Consider the following 27,935-nt stretch of genomic DNA (forward strand, 5'->3'; position numbering starts at 1 on the left):
ACATATACTAAGATCAAAGTAAACTCGAGACTACCTATAAAACTAAAATGAAAGCCGGGAAAATGCTACGCCAAATATGCAACATCACACAAACTTAAAAACATACCCACATGACTAAAATATAACATGCAAAAACCTTAAAGTCCAATATCTAAACAACAGAAATTAAACAAATCAACATTAAGGACGAAAACTAAATAATCATAAAAATAAATAGACAAAATTTGAAACACACAAACTTCGACCTAGGGACTAAAACGAAACATAAATGAGATAAAAGCAACATGTCTAAACAAACTGAAATGAACACATTACTAATTCAGGGCTAAAATTAAATTCGGGTAAAATAAATAAACAGAAATATAAACATGCAATCTTTGGAGATCAAATACTTGGAACAATATAAATAACAAAGGGGACTGAAATGAAATACGCCTGAAATTAAGATCCATATTTTAAAAAACAACAGAAACTCGAAGCAGGGACCAAATCACAACGCCTTCAAATTAAAGGGAGCCTTTACGAATTGAACCCATCACAGACCCAGGTTCTACACGACGCCGTTTTGAAGAATTGATATAAATAAACTTTAGATGAAAACTTACCCTAATCTTCATTTGTAAACACACACTTCTCTGCGCCGTTCTCCCTCTTCTCCACTCCTTTCACAGCCGAGAACCTCCAAAGGCTTCCATGACCTTCGCCTTACACTTTCCTTGAAGAGAAGATGGAGACCATGGCCACCTACGACCAAGGCCCTGCTTTGGGGTTCTCCGATGAAGATCCAACACACAAAGGATGAAACCCGAGGGTTCTCTTCTTTACCAGGACCTCTGCGAACCGGATTTAGAAGACAATGAACCGAAGAGGCTCTCCCCTTCTACTACCGTCAATGGTTATCGACTCAAGCGAAAACTAAACCTTGGCACTCGTTCTATCTCCCTAAACCCAGAAATCGAACCAAACTTACATGTAACAACCCCTAAGTTCTAAGTCAACGAGATTCTTCAGCTTTAAACCCCGATATTTGCCCCAGTGAGGCCACCTTGCTCCTTCCATGCTTCGGTCTTGGACCCCGATGAGGGTACACACTTCGACAGAGAGGTAAACCTCTCTCTCTCTTTTCTTTGTTCTCCCGTATGATTATTTGATGTTATTTGTGATGAGTGATTTATGGATTGTTGAGAGTTTAGTGTTTTGATTTGTGATTGCAAGAGAAAATAAAAAAACATGTTTTCATTCTAATGGCCAAAACGGGGGGTAGGCCGAAACCCCTAATACACTGCTTTCAAAACAGAAAATTCCAGATGAGAAGTAAAAGCCCCTGTTACAAATGTTTTGTTTCCCCCTTTGTTTCTTGTCGCTGAACCCCCCCAGTTGTTACTGATCGCCACTGGTTTGCTGTTTGAGAACCAAGAACCCCCGTGTTTGGTTACTGCTCCTGGTTTTTTTTATGGCTGATCCCCCTCTATGATTCTGGTTTTTCTTTTTGCTCTCGTGCCTCCCCTATTGCTGAACCGAGCCCCCCGTTGTAATTGTTTATTATCGTCCCCCCACTTGTCTCGGTTCTCTGTCTTGGTTTTTGTACTGCAGGGCATGGACAGTGGTGATGTCGATGGTGGGCGACGAGCCTTGGTCTGCTCGATGTTGTCGGCGTGGTGCTCAAGGCTGAACGTGGGTGACATTACTTTGGGCTTGTTGTTTTGGTAGTTGAGCTGCATATGGGATGTCGTGGAGCATGCTGCTCGATTGAAGTGATCCATGTGGGAGCCATGAATGTTGCTCAACTGTGATGCATCACGAGGGAGAGGTTTGCACAGCTGGTGACCGGGTGGGATGCTCAATTGTTGAGCAGAACAAGGCCTTCACGTGGGGTGCTCGGGTCTTGGGTTTGTCTTGAGTTCCACTGTTGTAATCTGATTTTTAATTTGGGCCTGTAAACATAAAAACATGGATTTAGTGAATGTTATATTATAATTACTTAATTACTAATTTGCAAATATATATATTAATATCCAAACTTATAATAACATTAAAAATAATAGACTCAAATAAAATTCAAATAACACCCCGGACAAATTGAGCATCTACAGTTCTCCCTAGAGGTCTTAGGTTCGAACAATTTCGTATGCAAGGTGTGTGTTATCAGTAGATTAAGAACGTTCTTAACAAATATTACCTTGTAATCAGCTCAGATAATTAAAAAAAATTAAAATGTAAGACAAATAAAAAGATTATCAAAAAGCAAATCATTCAAGTGATAGCTTTCCTTCAAGTGGCTAAAGTTGAGTCCCAAATGCAAACTCACAAGAATCGCTTGTTTTTGTCTCTCTCAAGAAAAAAAGATAAAGAGTATTTCCAAATTTTGTTTCTTACTTCACGGAGTAGAATATAAAAGTCTGTTTTTTTGGGCTAAAACTTATGTTAAAAGGAAACATATGTATAAGGAATAAGTATTTACTTATAGAATATCCGATAATCACGTATCGGCAAACCACCAGATGAACAACAGCATGGATGACTGGGACGAGACAACTAAGTCCCAACCAAATGTTCTCTGCATTTGCAAAACGCGGTGCAAAGAAACTAACAACAAACTATCGAAGATAAAGTTTTTTTTTCCCTTTTAAGAGCTGTTGTTGGAGTAGCGTGCCAAATGGAATTTGGACTAAATATAAATTCAGATAGTTACTGCCTACTGATCCTTTTGTTAGTTGCGATTACTCATTCATTGTATCTGTTCTAACTAAATATGGTGAAAACTCTGTATTCATCCATATTTTTATATGGTATACTGTTTTTGTCCTTCCTCCACTGTTGAAGTTAAATTTAGGTTCTCGAATACTGATTACTTAATCCATATCAAATATTGTACAGGTTTATTATAGGATTGATATTACTTCATTCATTACTTAAAAGATTTAGTATCTCATCTCACTATACTAAATTTAAAATTTACTCCAAGAAAGTCCTAAAAGGAATATAAACTCTAGTTTATTTAATCATTTCTAAGTTTGGAAATTTGATTACATGTAAGGAAATATTAGCCCCCTACAATGCCAATCAAAAGGATAGTTTACGTTTATGATTATTTTTTTTATTTAATTAAGTATATAATTTTATTTTTATTTATTTAAGTAATTATTATTATTATTATTTATTAATACGAAATTAATTATTTTTATTTATTTCATAATATATTTTAAGGGTAAATTACACGTTTAGTACCTAAATTATTACTTTTGTTCCATTTTGGTACTTAAAATTTATTTTTTTCAATATCATACCTAACATTTAGTTTAAGTTTCAATTTGGCACCCGCATTTAAAAAATTAACAAAACTATTGACGTGACATTTTTTTATTTTTTCCAATGATGATATGGTATTACCTTATGGTGACACGTCAACATAACGTTAAGTTTTTAACGGTGGGTACCAAAATGAAACTTAAACTAGACGTTAAGTATGATTTTGAAACAAAAATAAAGTTTGAATACCAAAACATAACAAAAATAATAGTTTAGATACTAAACATGTAATTTACCCTTTTTTTTGTATAACCACTGGTATCCAATTTATTGATCGACTAATTCGGATCCGATAATTTATCATGTTTTTAATAAACCACAAATAAAACCAACAAATCAACATACACCCTACAAATATAACTTCCTAAATCCAAAATTTTAAAAAAGAACAAAATTCACTTTAACCGTTAAAGTCACTAAATGAATTTAGCTTTTTCTTCGAAGAATTGTTTGTATATATATAACATTAATTGATAAAAATGTTGTCCAGATCATATTACCGTATAGTTCAAAAATTATTATTGCCATGTTTACCAAATATATATATATATATATATATATATATATATATATATATATATATATATATATATATATATATATATATTGCCATAAAAGAAATGTTGTATCTAAATCATACAATACCATGCATTTAAAAAAGAATGAAGTACATAAATGGTTTTCAGGGTGTTATTTTGTTGAGTTCCTTAAATATTAAAAGTTACAAAATGGTCCCAAACTATAAAACATTATTTTGTTGAGTCCCCTGACTATTACAAGTTATAAAATAGTCATATGAGTACTCATATGTTCAAAAATCATCATTTTCATTAAAAATTTGACGCCCGTCTGAGCTGGACGTTAACATATTGTCTGAGATATGATAAAAATCATATTTTAATCATGTCTATTAACTATTGGCACCACCGTTGCTTTCAAGCATCAGCTCGCCAGCATAATGTTTCAAGCATTGACTCGATGGTATAATGTAAACGAAGATTCAATATGCAAAATAAATCTAAAACGATTCTAGGATAAGATTTTATCATATATCAGTCAACAGGTTAACGTCCATCTCATATTGCCACCAATTTTCTAACATAAAATGATTAGTTTGGAACATATGAATAGTCGAGTCAATATTTTGTAACTTTTAATAGTTAGAGGATTCAACAAAGTAACACCCTATAGTCGAGGGACCAATCGTGTACTTTACCCTTTTAAAAATACTATTACCCGTTTAATAAAAATAATTACAAAAAAGGAAATAATTTAATTATAGGTGGGTTTATCTAAATCATATTACCATATAATTAAAAAAAAGTATTATCAGTAGCATAAAAGCAAATAATTTAATATTTTGTGGGATCTATTTGGTAGGAAATGTTGTATCTAAATTAGTACAGTTGATTTTTTAAAAATATTTTCCTTTAAAATAGTAATTTTGTAGTTTTGAAAATAATTTTCTTGAAAATTTGTACATGTTTTAAAAAAGGAAAATCATTATTATTCGATCAATAGATCGAATATTAGTGTGCTTTACTAAAAGAAAATTACCATTAATTTTTTAAATTAGGCACGATTGAATACATTCCAAAACATCATTATAAAAAAAATTTCGATAATTTTATTTGAAAATGATAATTCTGAAGGTCTATATTTAAACAAAATAAAAATTAGAGTCTGTAAATCGACTACGTGCGAAGAAAATTAAAATATATCATTGTGTCAAAAAATTTACACTTTAAAAGATAGAATGTTGTTTCGCTTTTAAAAAAATAATAAATAGTTTTAAAGACAGAGCTAGTAATCCCAATAATAATGTTTATATTAAATCAGATACTAAGAATAAAATAAAAAGTATAAATAAATAACTTAGACATGCAATACACATTCTCACGGACTGAATTAAAAATAATTAAAGACTTGTGACTAAATTATTATTTAAAAACTAAATTAGGATAAAATCAAAATCGACCATAAACATAAAGGCGACAATTTTATTATGCTATCAAATTAGGACTGAAGTGAAATATATTAGGAGTCCAAGGCTTAAAATATGAAATCCAGGTTATAAGTTGACAATTATTAAACGAATTAAGGATCTAATCAAAAGTTATCGAAAAACGACATGGCATGAAAACATTTTCCCCTAAAACCAATCTAGGGAACGAATCTAAAGCGTGTTGTTAAATTTCTGATACGACTCTTTTGTTCAATATGTTAAATTTCTACTTCGATAAAGCAATCTCTTTGCACGTGTACAATCAAAGGGTGTTTTTCATTATTTTTCATCTTGTGGTTCGTGTTTTTTTATCATTCAGAATCTTTTCCTTTTCAATCTCGTCTTTAAAGATGTATTAAATTAACTTGTAGCCATAGTTTTCAGAACCGGATCGGTTAGTGAACCGGTCATGCTATCGGTTTATTGGTTCAACTGGTTGAACCGATTCGATCGGTCAGAAGAATCGGACGACGTCATAATTATTTAAAAAATTAAATAAAAATACCAAAAATATTTAATAAAAAATAATTTTTTAAATCACAAGTCATATTCAAAGCAAGTCATAACATATATAAGTTAAAAACTATAAAATCAAGTGAAACAAAATGATTCAAATTAACTACAACATAATATTTAAGGTAAAACATATTAAATAATAAATATAATTATATAACTATAATTAAAAAATAAAATTTGAGTTAAAAAATCATAACAAAATGATATTGTTTGGTTTAATTTTTTTTTAAACAATCTCACATGGCTAAGAAACATAGAAGAGCATCCCAAAAGTCTAAAGAGTAAAAATATGAGAACAAAACAATCTCACATTGCTAAGAAATATAGAAGCGCATTACAACTAACTTCTATAAATAATATAGGTAATTTGACATTCAAAATCATAGAGCCTTTTGGTGAGCATTGAGTGAACTATTCTTTCACTTCAATCAAGCTCGAATTTTAGGCTTCAATCGAGCTTTTAATTTTTTTTTGAGTTCAAGCCTTTTTGAGTTCAAGTTTCAATATTATATTTCGAGTTTGAGTTGAACTTGATAATTTTTAGCTTGTGAGTTTGAGTTGAATTGAGCTTACTTTTAAAGTTTTCAAGTTCGAGTCGAGCTCAGCAATACTCGAGTTCGACTTGGCTCTTTTAACAAGCGACGTTGTTTGGTTTAATTTTTTAAAAAATAAAAATAAAAATCCCGGTTTTTTCCGGTTTTCAGCCAGTCCGGTTCGAACAGTTCAGCGGTTCTGGTCGGTTCACTAATAGCGGTTCAACCGGTTTAGATTGAACCGGACTAAATAACGGTTCCCGGTTAAAACGGCCGGTCCGGTCTAGTTTTCAAAACAGAGCTTATAGCTAAGCCCTTAAGTTATTTGTTTCTGTCATTAACGAGAAGAATATGTACATATATTATTTGATTCTAAATCATCATACATGATTGTTGCTGCGACGACGGTGATGATGACAAATTTCGATACGAAAGATAAATGGTGCAAAAGTGAATGGAAAGGAGATAAAACAGAAAACGTGTTAGAATCATGATTAAATTGATATCATATTTAAATATTAAGGGTTAATTTTCAAAATTAGAAGCAAATTATGATAAAGTATAAAATTTGAGGGTTAAATTAGTAGATAAATTTTAGGATAAAGTACTTATTTAGTTACCTAATTTATTTTTGTTGTTTTGTTTTGGTTACTCTATTATATTTTTCTAAAATCACATCTAATGTTAAAGATGCGGTAATTTTATTAACTTTTTCAATAATAACTTGATATTATCTTAAGGTGATTCGTCCATGTCACGTTAACTTTTTAAAGACTGTGACCAAAACGAAAACAGAATCAAAATGTAACTTTAGGTATGATTTTAAAAAATTAGTTGGATGATCAAAATAGAACTATGGAAATAGTTGGGGTGACTAAATACAAGCTTACCCTAAAATTTTATTAACAAAATTTTCATGAAAATGGATTACTTTATTACTTTTTTAAGTTAGAGGACTCAAGAAAATCTCTCTATTCGAAAGGGACTATATGCACATTTTATCCAACAAAGAAAGACACATTAAGAAGGGTTTTGCAAGGGTTTATCGGAAAGCGAAGAACTTTAGCCCCAAAGCGACCAAAATCCCTCAAAACTTCTCCATTTCACCATGGAAAAGGCTTCACGTTCACTTATTTCAAATTTCAATCGTCAAAGATTCAGGGGAATTTCCTCTCTCCTCAGCAGAGATTATATTTCTGTTAATTCTCCATCATCGTCTTCTTCTGCTTCACCACTTCACTCAATAGATCGTCGTATCCAATCCTGTGCCAAAACCCACGTCTCTATCCTTAAAACCATTCAATTCCATACAAACCCATTTCGTAATATCTGTAGACTTGCTGAAAAACCAACGCAATTGTCTTCTAGGCAGAGAAAACTGAGAGAAAAATCTGATCTTGAGGAAGCTTTTGAGTCTGCCAACACTTCTGAAGAAATGCTCAAAGCATTTAAAGATATGGAAGCTTGTTTTGACGAGAGAGATCTGGGTTTAGCTTCACTCAAAGTTGGACTCAAACTTGACCAAGAAGGTGAAGATCCTGAAAAGGCTCTATCTTTTGCTGAAAAAGCATTGAGAGCATTGGACCAAGATGGTAAACCTTCCTTACTCGTTGCCATGGCTTTACAATTGATGGGTTCTGTTAATTATACTCTAAAAAGGTTTAGTGATAGTTTAGGCTATCTAAATAGGGCTAATAGGTTGCTTGGTAGATTAGAGGAAGAGAAGGCTGCTAACGTCGAGGATATCAGGCCGGTGCTGCATGCTGTGCAGCTTGAATTGGGGAATGTGAAGACAGCTATGGGGAGGAGAGAGGAGGCTCTTGAGAACCTTAAGAAGGCTTTGGAAATTAAGGAGATGACTTTGGAGAAGGACAGTAAGGAATTGGGGGTGGCTTATAGGGATTTGGCTGAAGCTTATGTTTCGGTTCTAAATTTGAAGGAGGCCTTGCCTTTTGGTTCGAAGGCACTGGAGATTCATATAAAGGAGTTGGGCCATAATTCGGTGGAGGTTGCTCATGATAGGAGGATTCTTGGTGTTATATATACTGGTATGGAGGAGCATGCAAAGGCATTGGAGCAGAATGAGTTGTCACAGAAGGTTTTGAAGAACTGGGGCCTTAGTACAGATTTGCTTCGTGCAGAAATTGATGCCGCAAATATGCAGATCGCATTGGGGAAGTATGATGAAGCTGTTAATACTTTGAAAGGCATAGCTCAGAAGACAGACAAAGATAGTGAGAATCGAGCTCTGGTGTTTATTTCGATGGGGAAAGCTCTGTGCAGTCAGGAAAAATTTGCTGATTCAAAGAGGTGTTTGGAGATTGCTTGTGGAATTCTTGACAAGAAAGAGACGGTTTCCCCAATTGAAGTTGCCGAGGCATACTCAGAGATATCAATGCAATATGAGAGTATGAATGAGTTTGAGACTGCAATTTCGTTGTTAAAGAGAGCATTGGCTTTGCTAGCAAAGCAACCTCAGGAGCAGCACTCTGAGGGAAGTGTTTCGGCTAGAATAGGGTGGTTACTCCTTTTGACAGGTGATGTGCCACAGGCAATTCCATACTTGGAGAGTGCAGCAGAGATAATGAAAGAGAGCTTTGGTTCCAAGCATTTTGGTGTCGGGTATATTTACAACAATTTAGGGGCAGCATACTTAGAGTTAGATAGACCTCAGTCAGCAGCACAGATGTTTGCGGTTGCAAAAGACATCATGGATGTCTCACTTGGTCCTCATCATGTGGATTCTATAGAAGCTTGCCAGAATCTTTCCAAGGCTTATAGTGCAATGGGAAGGTAAGATGTTTTGCTTGGCCTTTTTCTTTTATTTTCGGTGCATGTCACTATTACACTAGTAATGCGGTGAATCATTCTTGCTATGTCTGATTATGTCCTTACCTGAACGCTGAAGCCTTCATCTTCGGGGAGGTTGAGATAAGTCCCCTGAACAGCCATATTTACCTAAACTTCTTGCATCAAAAAACGATTACCTTATACTTGATTGTTAACTGAGAAACAATGAGGATTGCATTTTACTGAAACACTTGATGCTTCTATCTTGTTGAAATATTGTTTTCTAATGGTCAATCACATTTTCTATTGTTATATGAATTAAAAGTAATGGATAAAAGGAGTTTCAAAAGGTAAATAAATGGAAATTATTTGGGGTCACATTCAGGAGTACCATGACATGGGAGTAGCCTGGGGCAGAGCTGAAGTGAAATAAGCTCTCATCTATACTAGAAAGGGAATGAAATGGAATTTTAAGGGGCAAATAGATATGAAAGAGGTCTAAAGGTTAAAATTTCAAGGGTCAATACTGTAATAAAATGACAGGATATTCTATGGTCATATACATTCATTAAGCTGTTCTTAATTCTTCTAGCTTCAGAAATATTTCCTCTTTGATAGATGTATCTGGATTCTATTGTATGCCATACAAAACATCCATACATGTTGCTCTTATTCTTGTCTAGTACGTAAGAGTCTAGAATGACACATGTAGATGTATTAGCATATTGTTTGCCTGCCAGTAAACATTCTTGTGGAAATATCAACTGAAACGAATCTGCCTTACAATGTGAATTGGCTTTGAGTTGTTAAAATTGGATCTGGAATTTTAATTTTCGGATGGTGCAGCTATCCCCTTGCAATTGAATTCCAGCAGCGAGTTATCGATGCCTGGGAAGGTCATGGAGCAACTGCTGAAGTGGAACTCAGAGAAGCACAAGAAGTCCTTGAAGAGTTAAAGATAAAGGCCCGTGGTAAATCAACTAACCTGCTTCCTACAAAGCCCCTTGCCTTTGCCTCAACATAGTCTTGCTTCAAGAAATTTGCAACCCAATGTTCCTCTTAACCAGAATTCAGGCAGTTTAATACGGTAGACTTATAGTATTATTAAGCTATGTGATCAACATGTTAGTGCAGTGTCGCTTTGGTCTTGACTTTGTCATTTGAAATAGCTAGGAACACATTCTAAGCTGCAAGTTTTCCTCTTTCATGGAGTAAGCTTTTTGTTTCCTTTGTCAGTGAGATTGTTTGAAAAATAGTTTTAGTACCATCATTGCTCATTAAAGCTTTCCCATCCTTGATTTTACGTTATTGAGTTCAAAGCAACATTGTAATATGTTCCCAGGCTGTGATGCCTTGCTATGTCATTAGGGGTGTAAATGAAACTGGCTTGAACAAAAAATGTTATGGCTGTGTTTGTTTATTTTTTGCACGCACCTCTTTGTTTGTTTTGGAGCCGTTTTGGCGGGGCGTACTAAACCCGCTACGTACCACACAACCGGGTGGCTCGCCTGAATGCCGAGTCTTTCTCCGCCGCCAACACGACATCGTCGTCACCTGCAAGATAAGGCCCTCTCGCTCTCTTTCAAACAGTGCAAAGAAAACCAACCAAATAAGGTGTTCGTGTTTGATTCGTTTAGTGTTTGTGAACTTATTCGTTTAACATTCGTGAGCATATTTGTTTATTGTTTACGAACATGTTCGTTATATGTTTCGCCAAGTGTTTGTGAACATGTTCGTTTAACATTCGTGAGTATATTTGTTTAATATTCACGAACATGTTCGTTATATATTTCGCCGACATATTCATTTAGTGTTTATCAATGTATTCGTTTATATGTGTAGAAAAATTTGTGAAATTACGTTATTTATCCTTAAGCTCATTAGGTTTCACAATTTTAACTTTAAAGCTCACATTGTGTTCAATTTAGCCTTTATCTTTATTAATATTTAAAACAATAAAAAAGGGGAAAAAGAATTGAATAGACGAGCTTATAAATGAGTTTTCAAATGATCTTGTTCGTGAACATGAACGAGTTGAATATAATTTTTGTTCGTGTTCGATAGTTTAGTAAATAATTATAAAAATTTTGTTTATACTCACTTGTTTAGTTTAATAAATGAATATAAACAAACATTATACAAACAGTTTATGAGTGTTCTGTTCATTTATATTCTTATATGTCATCATGGTTATGTTATACAAGTTCGGGTTTATGAGATACAACTCGAGTATAGGTTTGAAGAGGGACAAGTCTAAATAAGCATTAGATACAAATGTCAAACATGAATACTTGAAGAAAAGGTAAGAGTCGAGCAATGTTAGTAACGAGTCAAACGATTAGTTAGAACTGAACAAAATCATTCGTCCAGCAAAATGATTACTACAAGACAAAAGAAGTTGGCTTCATTTGTGTAACATGGTAGAATTATAATGTACTCAATACTGGGTCCCTTCTCTCTGGACTCCATTAAAATGCCCCTTCTCTATCCCTCTGTCTTTCTCAACAACTCAAAGCTAGATTGTCATGTTGCAATCATTATCGTTTATAAAGAGCGAGCCCTCAAAAATGGAATGAAATCAATCTGATCCCCACAAAGTGCCTTAAGCAATGATTTCCCACACCCATGCCTGCATTTTTTCTCACTATGTAAAATATCACTAAGAAGTCACTCAACACTCATTTTTGCTTTCCTCATTTCCCTCAATAAGAAATTCCATCTTAAAGAAAGCAAAACAACAAAAAGCTAACGTTAAGCAATCGCTAATTACAAATCAAAATTCAGGCAGGAAGTACCACGTTTCTGGGTCTCCGGCCATGTTAAAATGGAAATAAAGATGTCCGAGCTCTAGTACTGCATTCTTCCGTGGTATTACTCCCTCCAGGATGTCTGTTTTGTTGAACTATGGCTTGAACCAATAGGTGAAGCTGTCGGTCGACGGCAGAATCTAACGAGAAAGATCTCCTGATAGGTTGGATTGAGAAGTTATCATCTTTCTATCTGACGTCAATGCACTCGTCTCCCATAATTGAGAGATGGTGCTGATGCTGTTTTCTTGATTTTAAGTTCCTATGCTTCTGCTCCAGCTTTCTTGGTGATTGACCCCTAAGCTGCAACCGCGACGACGATTCTCTCAAACTGTCCTTTCTTGTTGTCTATATGGCAATAGGGCATCTCCATCTCCGAGTTCTATCACTACAAAGTCATCGTCCCCGCCGATCAAGCTGTCGGTACTGTATGGCTGTGGATCTTGAGGTGAAGAGCTAGGTGCAATGATATGATTGATGGGATACTGCAAACTGCTCGAAATGCTCGTTCTGCATAGGGGACAATTCGTGTTGCTTTGGAGCCATATATCGATGCAATCCAAGTGAAAAGCATGGCTGCATTTGGGAAGAACTCTAAGCGTGTCATGCTCTTGAAACTCATTCAGACAAACCACACAACCATACATGCTTATCTCGTTGCCTTCTCTTTTGAACTGAAAAGCCGGTATCTCTCGAATGGCTGATTCATCGAGGCCATGATTCCACATCATCGGAGAGAAAGCAATGAACGTATCCTCCTCCTGTCTCGGTCGAAACAAAGATATTCGACTTAGCAGGTTAAGTTGGTACCAGTCATAGGTGCAACATTTGCTCACAAAAACAAAATACGCGGCCAGCAAGAAAGTTGTACACATGATATGCTTAGCACAACAATGGCTAGTACTGGAAATGCAGGGTCTGAAGCAGGCAAGGGAGGCTGATCTCTTATGAGTGAAAGAGATTGAAATCCCAGGTTGTGGCCTGGTGCCATAAGCAAAATATGTACTTGAAAGATGAATATCACATAAAAGGAACTTGAGAAAGAATTGAAGAGTGATTGAGTAGGAAAGAGACTGGGGGAATATGAAACATGATGTGAGAAAAATATAATCAAATTACGAAAAATTATAAATACAGAAACGCCGTCGTTTCATAATTAGAGCTCTACTAAACTTGTCAACGTTAGTTAATTAAGCTGGATCAATAAGAAATCACATGGAAATTGAATGAAATTTTAAAATGATCAATGACTTGTAATTGTTAGTTTTATACACACATCACAAAGCTAATAGTGAATCATCTTAGCATGTTCCTAAATCTTGAGATGAGGCCTTTCAAGAACCAGCCTTATCATCATGAATCTATATACAACAAAGAATACAGAGTTTCTTCCATCGACTTAAAACCTAGTTGAGCACTGGAAACCCCCATTTACATTTCATTCATCAGAAGGAAAGTACCACACAAAAAGCTATGTGCCTTACAGATCAATTGATACTCGGGGGCCTTAAATTTACAGTGGGGGTTTCAGGAGGTCCACTGTAAATATCATCGAAATGAAGTTTTACATCCTCTCCGGCTTCAAGATCGTCCAAGTAAGTTGTCCGGGATAACCCCTGAGAATCTCTCCAATCGAGGAATTGATCATGCTCTTCTACACCTCTCTCTGAATTGTTATTGTAAGGATGGTTTGAAGGATAGCGGTTGAAATCTGGAGGCTCAAGGAAACTTGTTTGGGGTTCTACACCGTGTGGATCAGTTCTAAGCCACCAACAGCTCCGTGTATGTTGCATCGTTTCATTTGTATCGTGATGCTGAAGTACACTCTCATGGAAGAAAGGAGCTGACGTCGAAGCTTCAAGATATGACCGTGACCCATCATCAAAGAGATGTGGCCGGTATTCTTCATCTCTTGCTTCGTTATGTGTTGTGTTGATCGGCACCCAATAATCATCATGCTGTTCCTCAGCTGGTTCTAATGGCCTTGTTGAAGTGTCTCTTCCATAACTTGGCACATAGTGAGCTCGAGAGGTATAATACAAATCTAGAAGATATGGGTGATTCTTTTGATCAGCCTCAAGTAGCCATAAAGAACCCAGATTGTAGCCCGTGCCCTGAATATTCTGTAGTGTTTGCATTGATAGAAGGCCGTTTCTATCTCCGTAAGCTCTCAGAGGGCTACCTCGCCAATGTCTATCTGAAGAATAAGCATGTCTAGCTCCTTGCACTGGCAACATTTGCTCCCTGAAAGTTCTAATATTTAACAGAAACTGTTTACCCTGAGCATCTGGTTCCCATGAAGGGTAGCTACTCTGGAAACTGCAATTGCAATAAAATTAAAGATGAAATCAGACATTAGAGGAGATTCGATGCAACAATATAAACTGGAGAATAACGATGAATAATCACAAAACTGAACTTTAAAATAATGGAAAATAACTAATGAAAGATTTGGGGGAAATAATTACAAAGAATACGAAGGCATTTGAAGCAATCAACCAAGAAATAATAGTAAGTTGTAGAGCATTTCTTACAAAACATTAGTATATTCAAAGCCTGCTGTCAGTTTTTATCACAGAGAATACTTGGAGGGGAAATTCTAAATAGCTATGGAAATTGGAAAAAAAAATTGATGAACGTGACTGAATTAAGGTAATCTTGGATTTACAAAACTTATTTCACCGAAGAGCAAGAATGATATGTGCAGGTGTAGGACAGAGCAATAATAGAAATTTGTTTAACCTAACCATACCTCAAGAATGATTTCTCCATTTTCCCCTGGGAGCTCCTCTGTTGACGAGGTGCATTGTGTGGAGAGCCATAATTACTATTGCCATGTTTCTGGAAATCAAAGACACTAAAACTGCAAACAAGGAGAGGAATAGTAATTAGACACATTATCTCGATTTACCTGGACATGAATGAGATAAGAAAGAACTGGTACCAAAAGAATCTCTACCTGCAAACGTGACCAACCCCTTCAACATCCACTGTAAAATCAGCAATGAACTGCAAGATATCATCCACCCGCTGCAGAATAAACAAACAACATTTTAGTTCAAAAATTAAGATGCCAGGAATAAGACAACAATAAAAATAATGTCAGGAAAAAAGAAAAAGAAAAAAAACCTTTGGCACAACAACTAGAAGCAAGAATGGAGTGAGGAAAATTGAGGCCATCTCCTCCAGCAACATCATTCCAGTATACTGCATCACAACATTAAAAAAAAATACGTGGAGTAAAAATAATTCAAAAAGTATGAAGTAAAGAGACAAGAACAAAAGCTATTTTGTTACATAAAAATCCTTGAGACTTCTTGGAGATGCAAAAATAAATACCTAGGGAACACATCATTTAAACTGAGCTTCAAAACACCTAGGAAAGTAATGAGAAATGCAAACTATTCATATGGCTATATGGAAGTTAAAACATCTTATATTCCAAGATTTTTACAATTGAACAAGCATGCAACTCCTAGATTACTGGTAATACAAAGATAGGAACCAAGCTGGATTACCTGAAACAGAGTTTCAAACTCTATTCGGACTGTTTCAGTATTTTCTTTACCACGCCATCTCATTGGCATATAATGTGTATGTTGCACCGCCACAGACATTGCTCCTTCTGGATCAAGGACCAAAAGTTCATCTGTAACAGCAGCCCGGCTAATAGCTGTTATAGTTCCAAAAACAGCTGCATACCAAAACAAGTTCCGACCAAATATCTATACATTCAAAAACAAAATAAAAAATAAATAACTGAAATGAAATACAGATTTAAATAGAAGACTCTGAAAAGATGGAAGTTCAAAAACATTACATGGCCCTCTAACAAAGATTCTTCCAAAAAGGCAATGATGATCAAGACAGCAGCAAAGCCACCAGATACAAATGAGATAAACTTTGCAATGATAGAAATAATTGGTGAGGGGAATTGCTTTAGGTACTCAGACGCATGCATTACACTGCTATTAATCCGATGCTTGAATAAATGGTCAACCTGTAAGTTAAAGACAACAGCATATGCAAAAATACAGCATTACAGTATGTGAAAACAAGAAAATCTAGAAGTGTAAAATATCCAACTGAAGAAAAAATTGTTGTCATCCATTTTCACAGTAGGTTCCAAATAATTATTCTTTATATATATATATATATTCATATATATTGGATTTGTAAAAATTAAAACATTCACAAAAACATAAGAATGTAACTTCAAACAAATGACTAACACTCGAGAGTCCTAGTTCGTAATAGCAAACTTGTGAGGTTAGGTAGTGGATCAATCCTTAGAAAAGGGGATGATGGTACCTCATTGAATTCCCTAAACATCCACTTTGCCAAATTTGACCATCTCCGGGATGAAGCTGTGCTTGGGTGATTATAGAATTGTTCAGCATGTCTTAAGAAGAGATAAACCATCATGAATATAACAAGGAACGGGGAGAGAAGAAGCATAGCAAGCCCGACAACCATGAGCCTCTTCTTCAATGTTCTAGGATTAGAAATGAAGTCCCCTCTAATACAGAAATTTCTGTAAAAAAGAAATGAAATGCATTCCCAAAAGAAGTTGGTTATAACCCCCAAAAGTTTAGTAGTTTTTCTTTTCTTCAAAAAAAGGAAAACTAACCAGTGTTAATTTCAGCATAATATTTTTAACTTTTAAGTACTTCATAAATTTGTTTCTTGCCAAAGAAAAATTATTATGATCAACTCCTTCTAGCTACTTATGAAACGATATCAACCATTAAAAACCCAGCATTACGTGTGGAAAACATGAACAGTATGATACAAAGAAAAAGTACATCATTCCTTTACCACAAAAATGGCAAAGCTACACATGGATCATTTACGCAGAGTTATCCAAAAAAGCCCCTCCCAACACAAAAACTGCATTTTAGTATGCCTCTTTGCAAAGAAAGGATTGTGTAATATTCTAGAACATGAATTATTACAAAATGAAAAAAAATGAAGAAATAAGTAGTTTTATTATTAGTATGATGGTAGGAATTCATGACACTTCCGTAGATTACTTTGCTAAATATACATGTTGGAACAAATGCAAGAGGAAGTACATACATAAAGCAGAAAATCAAAATGCTCATTGAAAATTAGACATACCGGTCAAACATGCTTTGCAGTATACACCAATTTAAGGTCCATTCAAGCGTCTTTGTTAGTATTAAATGATGCTGCATTCCATCAGGGCCAAGTTTGAAAGTTGGACCAGCACCTGGAACCCAGGTTGAGAGAGGAAAGGCAAGAACTCCTTTATTAAGCATTCCAATCAAGTAGTTCTCCTTCCGCATCAAGCGCATAACCACATCATGAGCAGAAAGATCCTTGACTACACAGAGTTGCTGTGAGATTTGTAATCGGACAACCCTTTCAAGGATCGTTGCCCAAGGCATGGTTTGAATTTCATTGTCAGTAACACGGAGACTGCAAAATATAATTTCAAAAATATAATTAGTCATTAATCATTTATAAGAAGCTGCTAATGTGGTGCAAAATTAAAGCTTCCAGTGTATCTTGTAACTTATCAAATATAAACTTACCTATTATAGTAGAAATGACGTATTCCAAGAGTATCCTTTAATTGTGCAAAAAACCTCAAAAAACAGAATAACCAGTAGATGGAAAATAGCCCCAAATATCCAGCTATAATTGCTTTTGAAAGTGTTAAAGGGGTTAATGGGTGATGGTGAAGAGCTTCCTTAGAAAGATCACATTGCTTACTTCCAGATTCAAATGCATCCATACCACACTTTGCATTTTGGAGACCATTCCAATCGACAAACAATAAGAAAAACCCAGAGAAACATATGGTAAAACCTAGGCTAAGAAGTTCAACTATCCATTTTATAATAATGCACCAAAGGCCTTTCTCGCAATAGTAGCTATAGAGCCGTTCAAAGAACAAGTCCAAGTCAGCAATCGGTTCCACATTCAGAGTCTCGCCATTAAGAAGCCCTGAAGGGCTCTCACTACCAGGACTTGGTGGTACTCTTCCATATCCAGATAACTCAATTTCAGGAGCCACATCACCTAGTAAGCCTGTTGTCAAAGAGGATTCACCGCCCCATTTCCACTTGAATATGCCAATAGAATTTGCAGTCTTTTGCCCACGGAACATCATTTATAAATCTTGATGGCAGGGAAAAACAACCGGTCCATCCCAAAAACCCAAATGCTTATTGCAAAATTCTGCCAAAAAGAAGAAAATCAGATAAATTCATTTTTGCATGGTATGTATGAAAACATTCACATGCACTGAAAGCGGAGGTAAACAGAAGAAAAACTGAAAGTTAATCCCTTATAATATATAAATCAGAACAATGAAGGGTCTAAACAACATTATGAAGTACACAAAACTTAGTGGAGATCATTATAATATAAAACTCAACTATTGAAACAACAAATAGAACAAGAAATGAAAGAAACCAATCATTACCAAAGATTTTTACTAATCCTTACAAAACTAACTGAGTTCAAATACCTGCAAATCATAAGTTGGAGAAAAGCCACAATCTTTCCTTAGAAGAACCAGCTGGCAACAAGCAACAAGATGCAGCAATTTGATCAAGGAAACTTAATTGCGATCCTGAACACAAATAGTAGCCACCAAATGCACAAACATTATAGACTAACCATAAAACATAAGTGAATAATATATGGAATGAAAACACCAAACTGAGATAAATTTTAGCAGATGAATTGGTTCTTATTCTTTGCAAATAATGTTCTATACATGCTAAGAAAGAAGGTAAATCTTGGCGAATTTTAAGTCAAATAAGAAACAAAATAAATTCTGCAGAATAAAAAGAAAGTGGCAAAACAAAATATCACGCCAAGATTATCCGTTCATGAAAATAAATGACAAAAAGTATAGGAATTCACCTCCGACGCACCAACGAGCAGCTCCATAACACCAAAAGAACAAAAGAGGCCAACACCCACTAAGGATTATTCCACAAAAAATCAATACAGCAGAGGGTTGACCGGTACAAGGAGAACTCCAAGAAAGAAAAGGAAGGGAGGAGAGGGGTTTGTTGCGTGGAAGAAAATAAGAAACAAAAGATTCAATCTTTTAGTGAATCGTTTTTAAAACCATAAAGTTAATCAATTTAAGAAGTTAAAGAAATGGGTTTATTTGGGCTTCTCTTCCTCTCCTTCTCCTCCTCTGTGACAATTAAAAATTAAAAATGAATGAAGGAGACGTCAAGGCGAGTAATACCTCTTGTTGTTTCGGTCTGAGCAGCCGAAGGCAAAAGGGAGAACTTTCTGTCTTTGTTTTCTTGTTACAATGAACACAAAAATAACAGTCCTGGCCTCCAACATGTTTTAGTTTAGTTTAAACCCAATGGGCCATTCCGAGAAATTGGGAACTCTTTTAATTTGTTGGGCCATCGACAAGTTCATTTTGGGTCTGATTTCTCCCTGTAATCTCCAAACAATATAACCGTTTACGGTAATCTCCAAACAAGACTTCAAAGAATCCGCGGGAGGTAACGTACCAAATTGGCGGGAATACACGTGTCAAGTATAGATAGCTGTTCCTTCCCGCCAGAAAAAGAAACCCATCTTTCTTATATACTCACACCCTTACTTCCTCCACCGTAAAGTCACCTCCATTTTCTTTTTGATGTCTATTGTCTGTCTGCTCTGTAAATTTTTACCTATGAGCTCCTCAGATTCTCTCAAAGCAACCCCTTTGAAATCCAAGACTTCGCGGAGCCTAACCTCGAAATCGCCGGTTACCAAAACCCCAGAAAAGCACTCTTCCCAGCTCCCCAACCGTGCTCGTAACCGTGGGGTCGCCCTCTCCATTAAGGAGGTCCGGCAAGTGGCTCAGACTCGATCCAAAGCTTCTACAGTCCAGATCAAGTCGGCCCGAAAGCAGATCTTATCCTGGCCCACCGAATCTCCTCCACCCAAGGCCTCCGGTGGCCGTCCCGATAAACTCCCTGAAAAGTAGGTCCGGTTGAGACCCTCACCCTAGTTTCTTTTTTTAATAATGTTATTGATTGAAAGTTTTTGGAACAGGTACGAGATATTGTGTGAGTTTTACAATAGCTTAGATTCTGCAATCCGGCTGCTAAGATCGAAGGGGCCAATGCCTACTTTTACAAATATCAGCCCCAAAATAGAGTGTTTAACTGATAGGTAATTTCACCTTAATCATCTCAGTTAGTGCTGGTTAATAGATTTGTTAAGTTCTGTTTGGTTTATTTTATATTGAGAATTTTATTTTTTGGGTTTGATGTGGTTTATAGGAGGGTTTTATATAGTCACTTGGCTCAATTGAAGCATATTTTACCCGAGGCTATTGAGATAAAGAGAATTCTTTTGTTTGATGAAATGTCTAGTTGTATGAAACCGGATCTCCACGTAAGCATCATTCTGGATGCGATTGACTTTGGGGACAACTCAAAATCTGAGACTAAGAATCTGACGTTAAGGAAGGTTTTTCGAGATCGTCTTGTGGACTACAGCAAGGCTCATCCTGAGGTATTCTTTTCAGCTTAGCAGTAATCTTTGATTTTGCACAGAAGTAGTTTGCTGTTATGCATGCTTATACGTCAACCGACTTTGTTGATATATTTGGAGCATTATATTTGATTTTAGTTCTGAAATTCATGTTGGTTTACTCTCAGTTTTAGATTTATGAGGAGCTCTTAACTGATAAAAGGACTAACAGTTGGCTCTAAGCAGCTGCAAGTATTAATACCTGTTTGTATTAGGCCTAATGGTTAAATTCTAGCATTCTAGTTCTTAAACATACCTAATGTTCTTTTAATTAGAAATTGCAAATTACCAAAAAAAATGATGAAGGAAAAACTAAGAAACAGTAGTGTTATGAAGCATTTCATATAGAAATGCTAGAAACTCATTTATTTGTACCAGTAACTATCTGATAGATATGGTTTGCTGGTATGTGAGGCCTGTTCAGCCTTTAATTGATGAATTCCAATGGCTGGTTCTAGCAATAACCCCCTGGTCAAGATATACTTTTAGTTATAGCAAATACATACTGACCCGTTACTTTTTTAACCTTAGGTACCAAAAATGATGAAGGAAAAACTAAGAAACAGTAGTGTTATGAAGCATTTCATATGGAAATGCTAGAAACTCATTTATTTGTACCAGTAACTATCTGATAGATATGATTTGCTGGTATGTGAGGCCTGTTCAGCCTTTAATTGATGAATTCCAATGGCTGGTTCTGGCAATAACACCCTGGTCAAGGTACACTTTTAGTTATAGCAAATACATACTGACCCATTACTTTTTTAACCTTAGGTACCAAAAATTTGTGCTTAGTTCTAGGGTACTGATGGTTAAGGTTACTTGATATACTTCTAAATATGAAACACTAATCATTCTGAAGCTATTCATTAATTAAAGTTCAGTATTTGTTTGTAGCAATTGACCACCTATTTAGAATGGAACATTCCTGGTCAAGGTACTTTTTTAGTTATAGTATTTGTTTTTTCGCTTTTACTTGTACTTGAAAATGAAAGCTTAATCAGTAAAGTCTTGTGGCTACTATTCAGTAAACGATTAATAAGTCCACAATAGGCCTAAGTTAAAGCAAACATACAGTGGCTGTGTTAGAAAGCCTACATTTTTGGAGAAGTGATTAAAAAAACATTCTAACTCTGAAAGATAAAACTTACCTAATGCTGTTCTAACTGTTTTTTAAGTACCATGTTGTGTTGACTACAATTATTGTGCTTCCAGGGTGATGAAATTCCAGAAGATCTCCCAGAGCCATTCAATCGGTCAAAGCAGAATTTGCAACCGAATGCGTCATCAATTGATACACTCACAGAGAAGCAAACTTTTGCAATGCAAGATGAAGTTATTCTAGAGAAAGTAGAGCCACATCCATCCAATCAAACAAAATCCAATTCAATATTAGCTTCGGAGACTTTATCTGGTGTTGTTAATGACCAGCAACCTGTGGTAGCATCACATGTATCTAGATCATTTAGAAAGCGCTTTTCCCTGAAAACCACAAGCAAAGCACAGGAAGCTTTGCAAAAATGTTCAGATTTTCAAGTATCAGAGATATGTGCCGACAGATCTGCCTCCGGTGGTGGCACTACATTTGTGCCAACTCCATCCCCAACTAAGTTTTTATCTAAACAAACTACCAGTGAGACGCATCCCAAAAATTGCCTCCCTGCAACTCCAGTCAAAGAGTTAAATCCATTGAAAACTGCAGACGAGTCCCCGATGAAAGCTATTAGTATCGATTCCACTCCTGTGAAACTCGCTTCAACTCCTGCCAGGCTGATGACTGCCACACCTACTCTACAGCCACAGAAGAGATGTTACATGAGCCCAGATGAGGTTTCTGTTACTTCATCAAACAAGCTTGTATACCGACCACCGCGTACCAGGTCCTTGAAATTTGACACTCCTCTAAAGGAAGAGAAACTTGTTGGTGAAATGCAAGAAATGGCAGGCAAACCAGTTGATAATGATAAAGATGATCTTTCTATTTTGCCTGAAAGCCTTCGACACTCAGTAAGCCCACTTAGATATCTTTTTGCTATCACCTTTTTTAATCATGAATTTTATGCATGTTTTAGTTTCTATTAGATATAATACTTCCATCTGGAAATGAGCCATCCACCTTTCTTATCCTATCCCAAGGAGAATGGAGGATCATAAACTGGTATTTCCCAACAGTATTACTCTTAAGATTTCCTGGCATCATTTAGCACAAAATTCAATTGGAAGTGAAATCAAATAGTGCATGGGGGTTGTAAGGGTTTGGCCTTGATTTCATGAGTAAAAAGCATTTGGTAACCGTTTATTATCCTTGCAGATAAGGGAGAAAGAGAGGAAAGCATTGGAGGAGCGAGATCCAGCAATCTCACAAGCAAAGAGACGGCAATGAATGATTGCCTGCCTACCTAAGCTCTTCAACATGATTCACTATTTTTTCCAGTCCATAAATCGCTCGGTTATTACAAAAGAGGAGCTTATGCACAAACTAATTGCTGGTCATTGTGATGTTGCAAATAGAGGTAAACCTTTTTGCTAAACAGTTTGCACCTTGGATTATGAAAACATTAGCTGAACTATGTCTTTGATCTTCATTCACAGGAGAAGTTGAAGAGCAATTAAAACTGTTGCAAGAGCTAGTTCCAGAATGGATATATGAAAAAATGGCTTCTGCTGGGGATTTACTTGTTTGGTGAGTCTTAACTAAATTGTTACCCTTATTCGGCATGCTGATGATTGTTGATGATTGTCCACTACAAAATCTAACAAATGTTTGTATTTAAGAAATGCTTCTAATCAATCGAATTATCCATTATTTGCAGCATCAATAAAGTGTCAAGCCCAGAATCAATAAAAACGCGACTTCAAGAGGCAAATAGGTAAAATGAGTGGAGAATCAGTAAAGTGTCAAGCCCAGAATCAATAAAAACGCGACTTCAAGAGGCAAAATAGGTAAAATGAGTGGAGAATCAGTGTTATTTCATTATATTATTCATATTAACAGCAGGAGTTTGAAGTTTCTGCCTAGCTTCAGCTTTTGTACACAATTTAGACGTATATATAACCCATATTTATGTATTTAGATGGTAGGGATGAAAAGATGAAAGCCCCTATTGACCATGCTAACATAAATGCTTTCCTTGACTGCTTTTGATATCTTGTTTTTAGGGTACTTCCCTTTCTCCAGAACCCGAACCCCTGGTCTGTTACCTTTACCACCATCACAATGTGAAAAAAATTGTTGTTGGTCTTGAGTTTTGATATGATAATGTGAACTTTTTTCCTTTCCACAGCAGCAAATATGAACTGATGATAGCAGTGGCTCCACCTAGTAAGCTGAATGGTAAAACAAGAAATAGTGCTTTCTAGAGATAATATAATGCTTTAGTAAGTATGAAACAAACCATGGCTTTATTTTATCTACCGACGTATAGATTTTCACCCAGAATAAAGTATGCAGAGAAATCACAGCCAACAAAGATTCGCGCTTTCTCTTTCAACTACCAAATCTGAAGATAAAAATACCAGAGCATACAGTTCCCTGGCAATGTTCCCAACAAATATATATATATATATATATATGGCAGCAGCCATGAAAATACAGAATATGTAACGGTCCAGAAACGGATACCGAACATCTTAATTGGCCATGCAGCCAGCTGCGCTGTACGTGCACCATAAAGAAAGCAGATTGCGCAGCCCCGATTCAGTTCATCCAGGACGTTAGTTACAGTTGCGCTGGATATTTCTTCAAAGCAACTGCCTACAAAGTTCACCTGCATATACTATTAACAAAATTTATGAAAATTTGTTCTAATTTCATTGAATACTTTTGATGTAAAGAGTTGCTGCAGTATGTATGCATGACCTAATTTTTAAAAATCTATTAAAACTCTGGAAAATAATGCATGATAACTCAACTTTTACTATAGAGTTACACGGTAGGGTTAGTATAATTGAACCAATATGAAATTAAATATTTGTGACTCACAATTCGTTTGTCTCACATAAATTATATATATTTGGAAAATAATGTATTGATCAAGTCACTGTTTAGGGCATGATTACCATCGTGATGAGTCACCGTCAATGATGTTTAAGTCCCAGCAATTTCAACCATTCCACGGCGGCTCCTTATATCGACACCCTCCATCCCGGCGCCAAATGCATGATGTGAAAAAAGAAAGAAAGAAAGAAAGATTTATTCATGGAATAAACAGTCTAATCGAACCTGAGAATGATGGCTATGACGAAGGTCAGAGAAGAAACAATGTTGACCGCAGATGTAACGAATGTTGGGGAAGTGTATCTCAAGCTGGCAAAGTACATGTTCATCGTTACTGCCACTCTTATCTTTCCATTAAAGGAATAATTAGAACCAAATCTGTGTTTGTTGTTTCAAAATTTATGGTGAAAATCAATCCTTTGAAACTCAATATTCCTATTATTAAAAGCATAAGTACTCCCTACCCTATGAGACACAGCAAAAATAACTCCAGTTTCCAGCAACAGCGCAAGTGCCATCTTTATCCTTTATTTTCCGCAGAGAAAAGAAAGGCATCAGTTAGGCAATCCACAACCTTCCTATAAATAACAATAACAACTGTAAAGGAATATTTTTGATCGACCTTTTGACGAAATATGTAAATAGGAGACATGTATCTGTGCTTGAAGGGTGTTCAGGTGTGGCATGTATCTTGGAAATATCACCTTGAATGCCATTGCCATCGAGAATCCATATTTTCTAGGTTACCGGGTTGAAACGGACAATACATTGCCGGATTAGATGTGGGTTTCCGCATCTAGTCCGTGCAGCATCATATTCTTATGATATATAAAATTCTGATGTAGAAAACTAACAGCCGACTGCACAAAGGTGGAATGAAGAATATAGAAAAGAGCATATATGTCCCTTGACACATTCAAGATTTTGTACTACTTTTCAGCCTACCCTTTCAGCGGTCTCCTTCATTTCCCCTTCACGAATATTGTCAAAAATCTTCGAATCTTGTTGTATGAAGAATAAATGACAACTTGTTTAATGTGGCATACACTAACTCATTTCCCATTAGTACTGAATGCCTGAGATTGCGACCCTAAACTCCATTGAAATCTACCGAACAAGAGACAGAGAATCTCAGCATCTGTTCATAGCTATATGATCACTGATATCTCATCTTGCAAAGATAATTTTATGTTGTTTTGGAACAACTTGGAGAAGTAGATCAGCAATAATAAGGTAAATACTAAATACCATTCATTTATAGCAGAAATGGATTGGTTTACAGATATTGTTGAGCTCTCCACCCCACAAAACACTAATTTCTAATACAATTTGCAATCATCAGTGACAAATCAATTTTATTTTTCCTACTGCCAAATTCTAATATATTCTCTGATGTTCCTTCATGGTTCCACTTTTAGTGCTGAAGCTACCTCTTCCTTGTTGGATACCTTCAGCTCCACGGAATGCGAAGATGGTAGATCTTGGCCCTTGGTGTAAGATTCATCTTTCTCTTTGCCCCACAATAGAAGGTATAAGCCAATGATAACAGTGACTCCACCTAGTATGCTGAAACACAAAAGTCAATTAACACTAATGAGCATATGATCCATAGCAGTGCCTTGCTTTGGCATTTCTAATTCTTTCACTTCTTACCTGCCCGTATACAGTTTTTCACCGAACACGAAGTATGCTAGAACCGCAACTACGACTGTTTGAAGAGGATTAAACATGGACACAAAGACTGGCCCTTTCTCCTTCATGCACCACAACTGAATGAAGATGAGGAGCCCCGAGCCGATAATTCCCTGTAATATATATAGCAGGGCTTAGTACTTGATTTCAAAAGAAGAAGAAAAAAACACAGATAAGTAATGGTCATGAAGTTACTAACACAATATGTAATGGCCCAAAAATCAAGTCCCAGCATGTTGATCGACCAAACACCCGGTTTACGCTGTACCAACACCGCAAAAACAGCGGATTGCATTCCTCCGATGAAGCTAATCCATGCTGTGAGTGACAGCTCTGCTGGATATTTCCTCATGGTAAATGACTGCAAAGGATTATTAACATGCTTTTAAAAAAATATACTAACAAAAAAGTTGACAGATAACTATCACAATCATCTTATAGTTTATAGAGAATAAATAGAACCTGTTACCTGCATAATGTACCATGAAGACAATGTTATGCAACTAGCAATGGTGAGGATTGACCCTTTAATCCAGTTTTCGCGAATAGAAAGTCTCTTCATGTGAATTGGAGTGCCCCACATATTTTGCAGTGCTGGTCCTTTGTATAAAGTGATGATGGTAACCCCAACTAACGATATTAAGGTACCGAGGATTTTCGCCATCCCACGATAGCTCCTTACATCGACAACCTCCATCCTGCATCAAGATCATTAATAGAATATTATTCATGAAACCTCCTTTAACTGTTCATAAAACTTTAAGGAATACTTATATATTCCTAGTCTTGAACCTGAACAGGATGGCGATCAAAAAAGTCAAGGACGACACCGTGTTGTACACCGCTGAGACGAATGTCGGAGAAGTGCATCTCATACTTATGAAGAACATAATGAAGGTTAAACATATCCTGTTTTTTGCATCAGAGAGAAAAATTGTGAGTGCTTTTAATGCTATTCATTAGCATTATATACAAGTGAAAAAGTAGCTGTATATTGCCTACCCGAAGAGAGAAACCACAAAAATCTCCAAAAACATTACTAACGTCATCTTTGGCCTGGATTTTCTGCACACAAAAAAAAAGCTGAACAAATTAGGCAGTGAATCTTCCCATGCTAATCAACAAGATTAAGCTAAGAGTTGGTTACTTCATGCTGTGTTAGTGTCGAACCTTTCGATGAAATATGCGACGGGAAACATCAACAAGCCGGCTAGGATAAACCGATAACTGACATAGACAAAAGTGTTTAGGCCTTCATTGAAGGCAGCTTCTGTAATGAAATAGACAATTGCAGACAAAATTTGGACTAGAACCATGCTTAGATGGTGCCTATATTTTGCAAAGTTGGCCATCAATGTGTATGCCATATATCTTTTGCTTATGTAACGATACCTTTCGCCTATTTCTCTTGGCTTATATATAAAGCAGGAAAGGCATCTTGATACTATTGCTGAAAATGATATAAAATTCTATTTCACCATATATAGATATGCTTGGGATACATAATATACATATGCTTGGGTGTTTTATCTTGTAAGCATCATTTTCCTCCACGAAATTTCTGGTGCACGATGCCATAAGCTGTTTTTAATTAATGGCTGCCCCCCAATATTGAATGGGTTCGAAAATTTATGAATTAATCCACGTTAAATAATTGTTAAGAGAATTTTATTGTCATTATGAGTAAGTTACTCAGCTCGACGAAATTTATCTTTGTTTATACCATTAAATGGATAGATAAAGTACCTTCGTCCTTA

At 35.9% G+C, this 27,935-nt stretch overlaps 2 protein-coding genes and 3 pseudogenes across 2 annotated transcripts; 2 read left to right on the top strand and 3 right to left on the bottom strand.

Annotated features, from left to right (window-relative positions):
* Positions 1-7,395: 7,395 nt before the first annotated feature.
* LOC120143580 lies at positions 7,396-10,354 on the top strand (annotated as a pseudogene).
* Positions 10,355-11,526: 1,172 nt separating this feature from the next.
* Positions 11,527-12,995, bottom strand: LOC120143582 (annotated as a pseudogene).
* A 400-nt stretch (positions 12,996-13,395) lies between these two features.
* LOC120143579 (autophagy-related protein 9-like) lies at positions 13,396-19,082 on the bottom strand. Its single transcript, XM_039157887.1, has 11 exons — positions 18,861-19,082; positions 18,460-18,564; positions 17,519-18,167; positions 17,082-17,402; positions 16,272-16,494; positions 15,781-15,960; positions 15,479-15,685; positions 15,090-15,167; positions 14,920-14,990; positions 14,713-14,823; positions 13,396-14,279 (listed from the first exon to the last, which is right to left on the bottom strand). The coding sequence occupies exons 3-11, from the start codon at positions 18,097-18,099 to the stop codon at positions 13,448-13,450; spliced, it is 2,604 nt and encodes an 867-aa protein (XP_039013818.1). The 5' UTR covers positions 18,100-18,167; positions 18,460-18,564; positions 18,861-19,082; the 3' UTR covers positions 13,396-13,447.
* A 515-nt stretch (positions 19,083-19,597) lies between these two features.
* Positions 19,598-23,675, top strand: LOC120143583 (annotated as a pseudogene).
* A 2,036-nt stretch (positions 23,676-25,711) lies between these two features.
* LOC120143581 (WAT1-related protein At1g43650-like) lies at positions 25,712-27,575 on the bottom strand. The gene is made up of 7 exons (XM_039157889.1): positions 27,349-27,575; positions 27,181-27,243; positions 26,971-27,087; positions 26,648-26,876; positions 26,378-26,539; positions 26,140-26,291; positions 25,712-26,052 (listed from the first exon to the last, which is right to left on the bottom strand). The coding sequence occupies exons 1-7, from the start codon at positions 27,543-27,545 to the stop codon at positions 25,887-25,889; spliced, it is 1,086 nt and encodes a 361-aa protein (XP_039013820.1). The 5' UTR covers positions 27,546-27,575; the 3' UTR covers positions 25,712-25,886.
* Between the last annotated feature and the right edge of the window lie 360 nt (positions 27,576-27,935).

The sequence above is a fragment of the Hibiscus syriacus genome, unplaced genomic scaffold (assembly GCF_006381635.1).
Source record: "Hibiscus syriacus cultivar Baekdansim isolate YM2019G1 unplaced genomic scaffold, ASM638163v2 tig00110858_pilon, whole genome shotgun sequence".
Classification (NCBI taxonomy): domain Eukaryota; kingdom Viridiplantae; phylum Streptophyta; class Magnoliopsida; order Malvales; family Malvaceae; genus Hibiscus; species Hibiscus syriacus.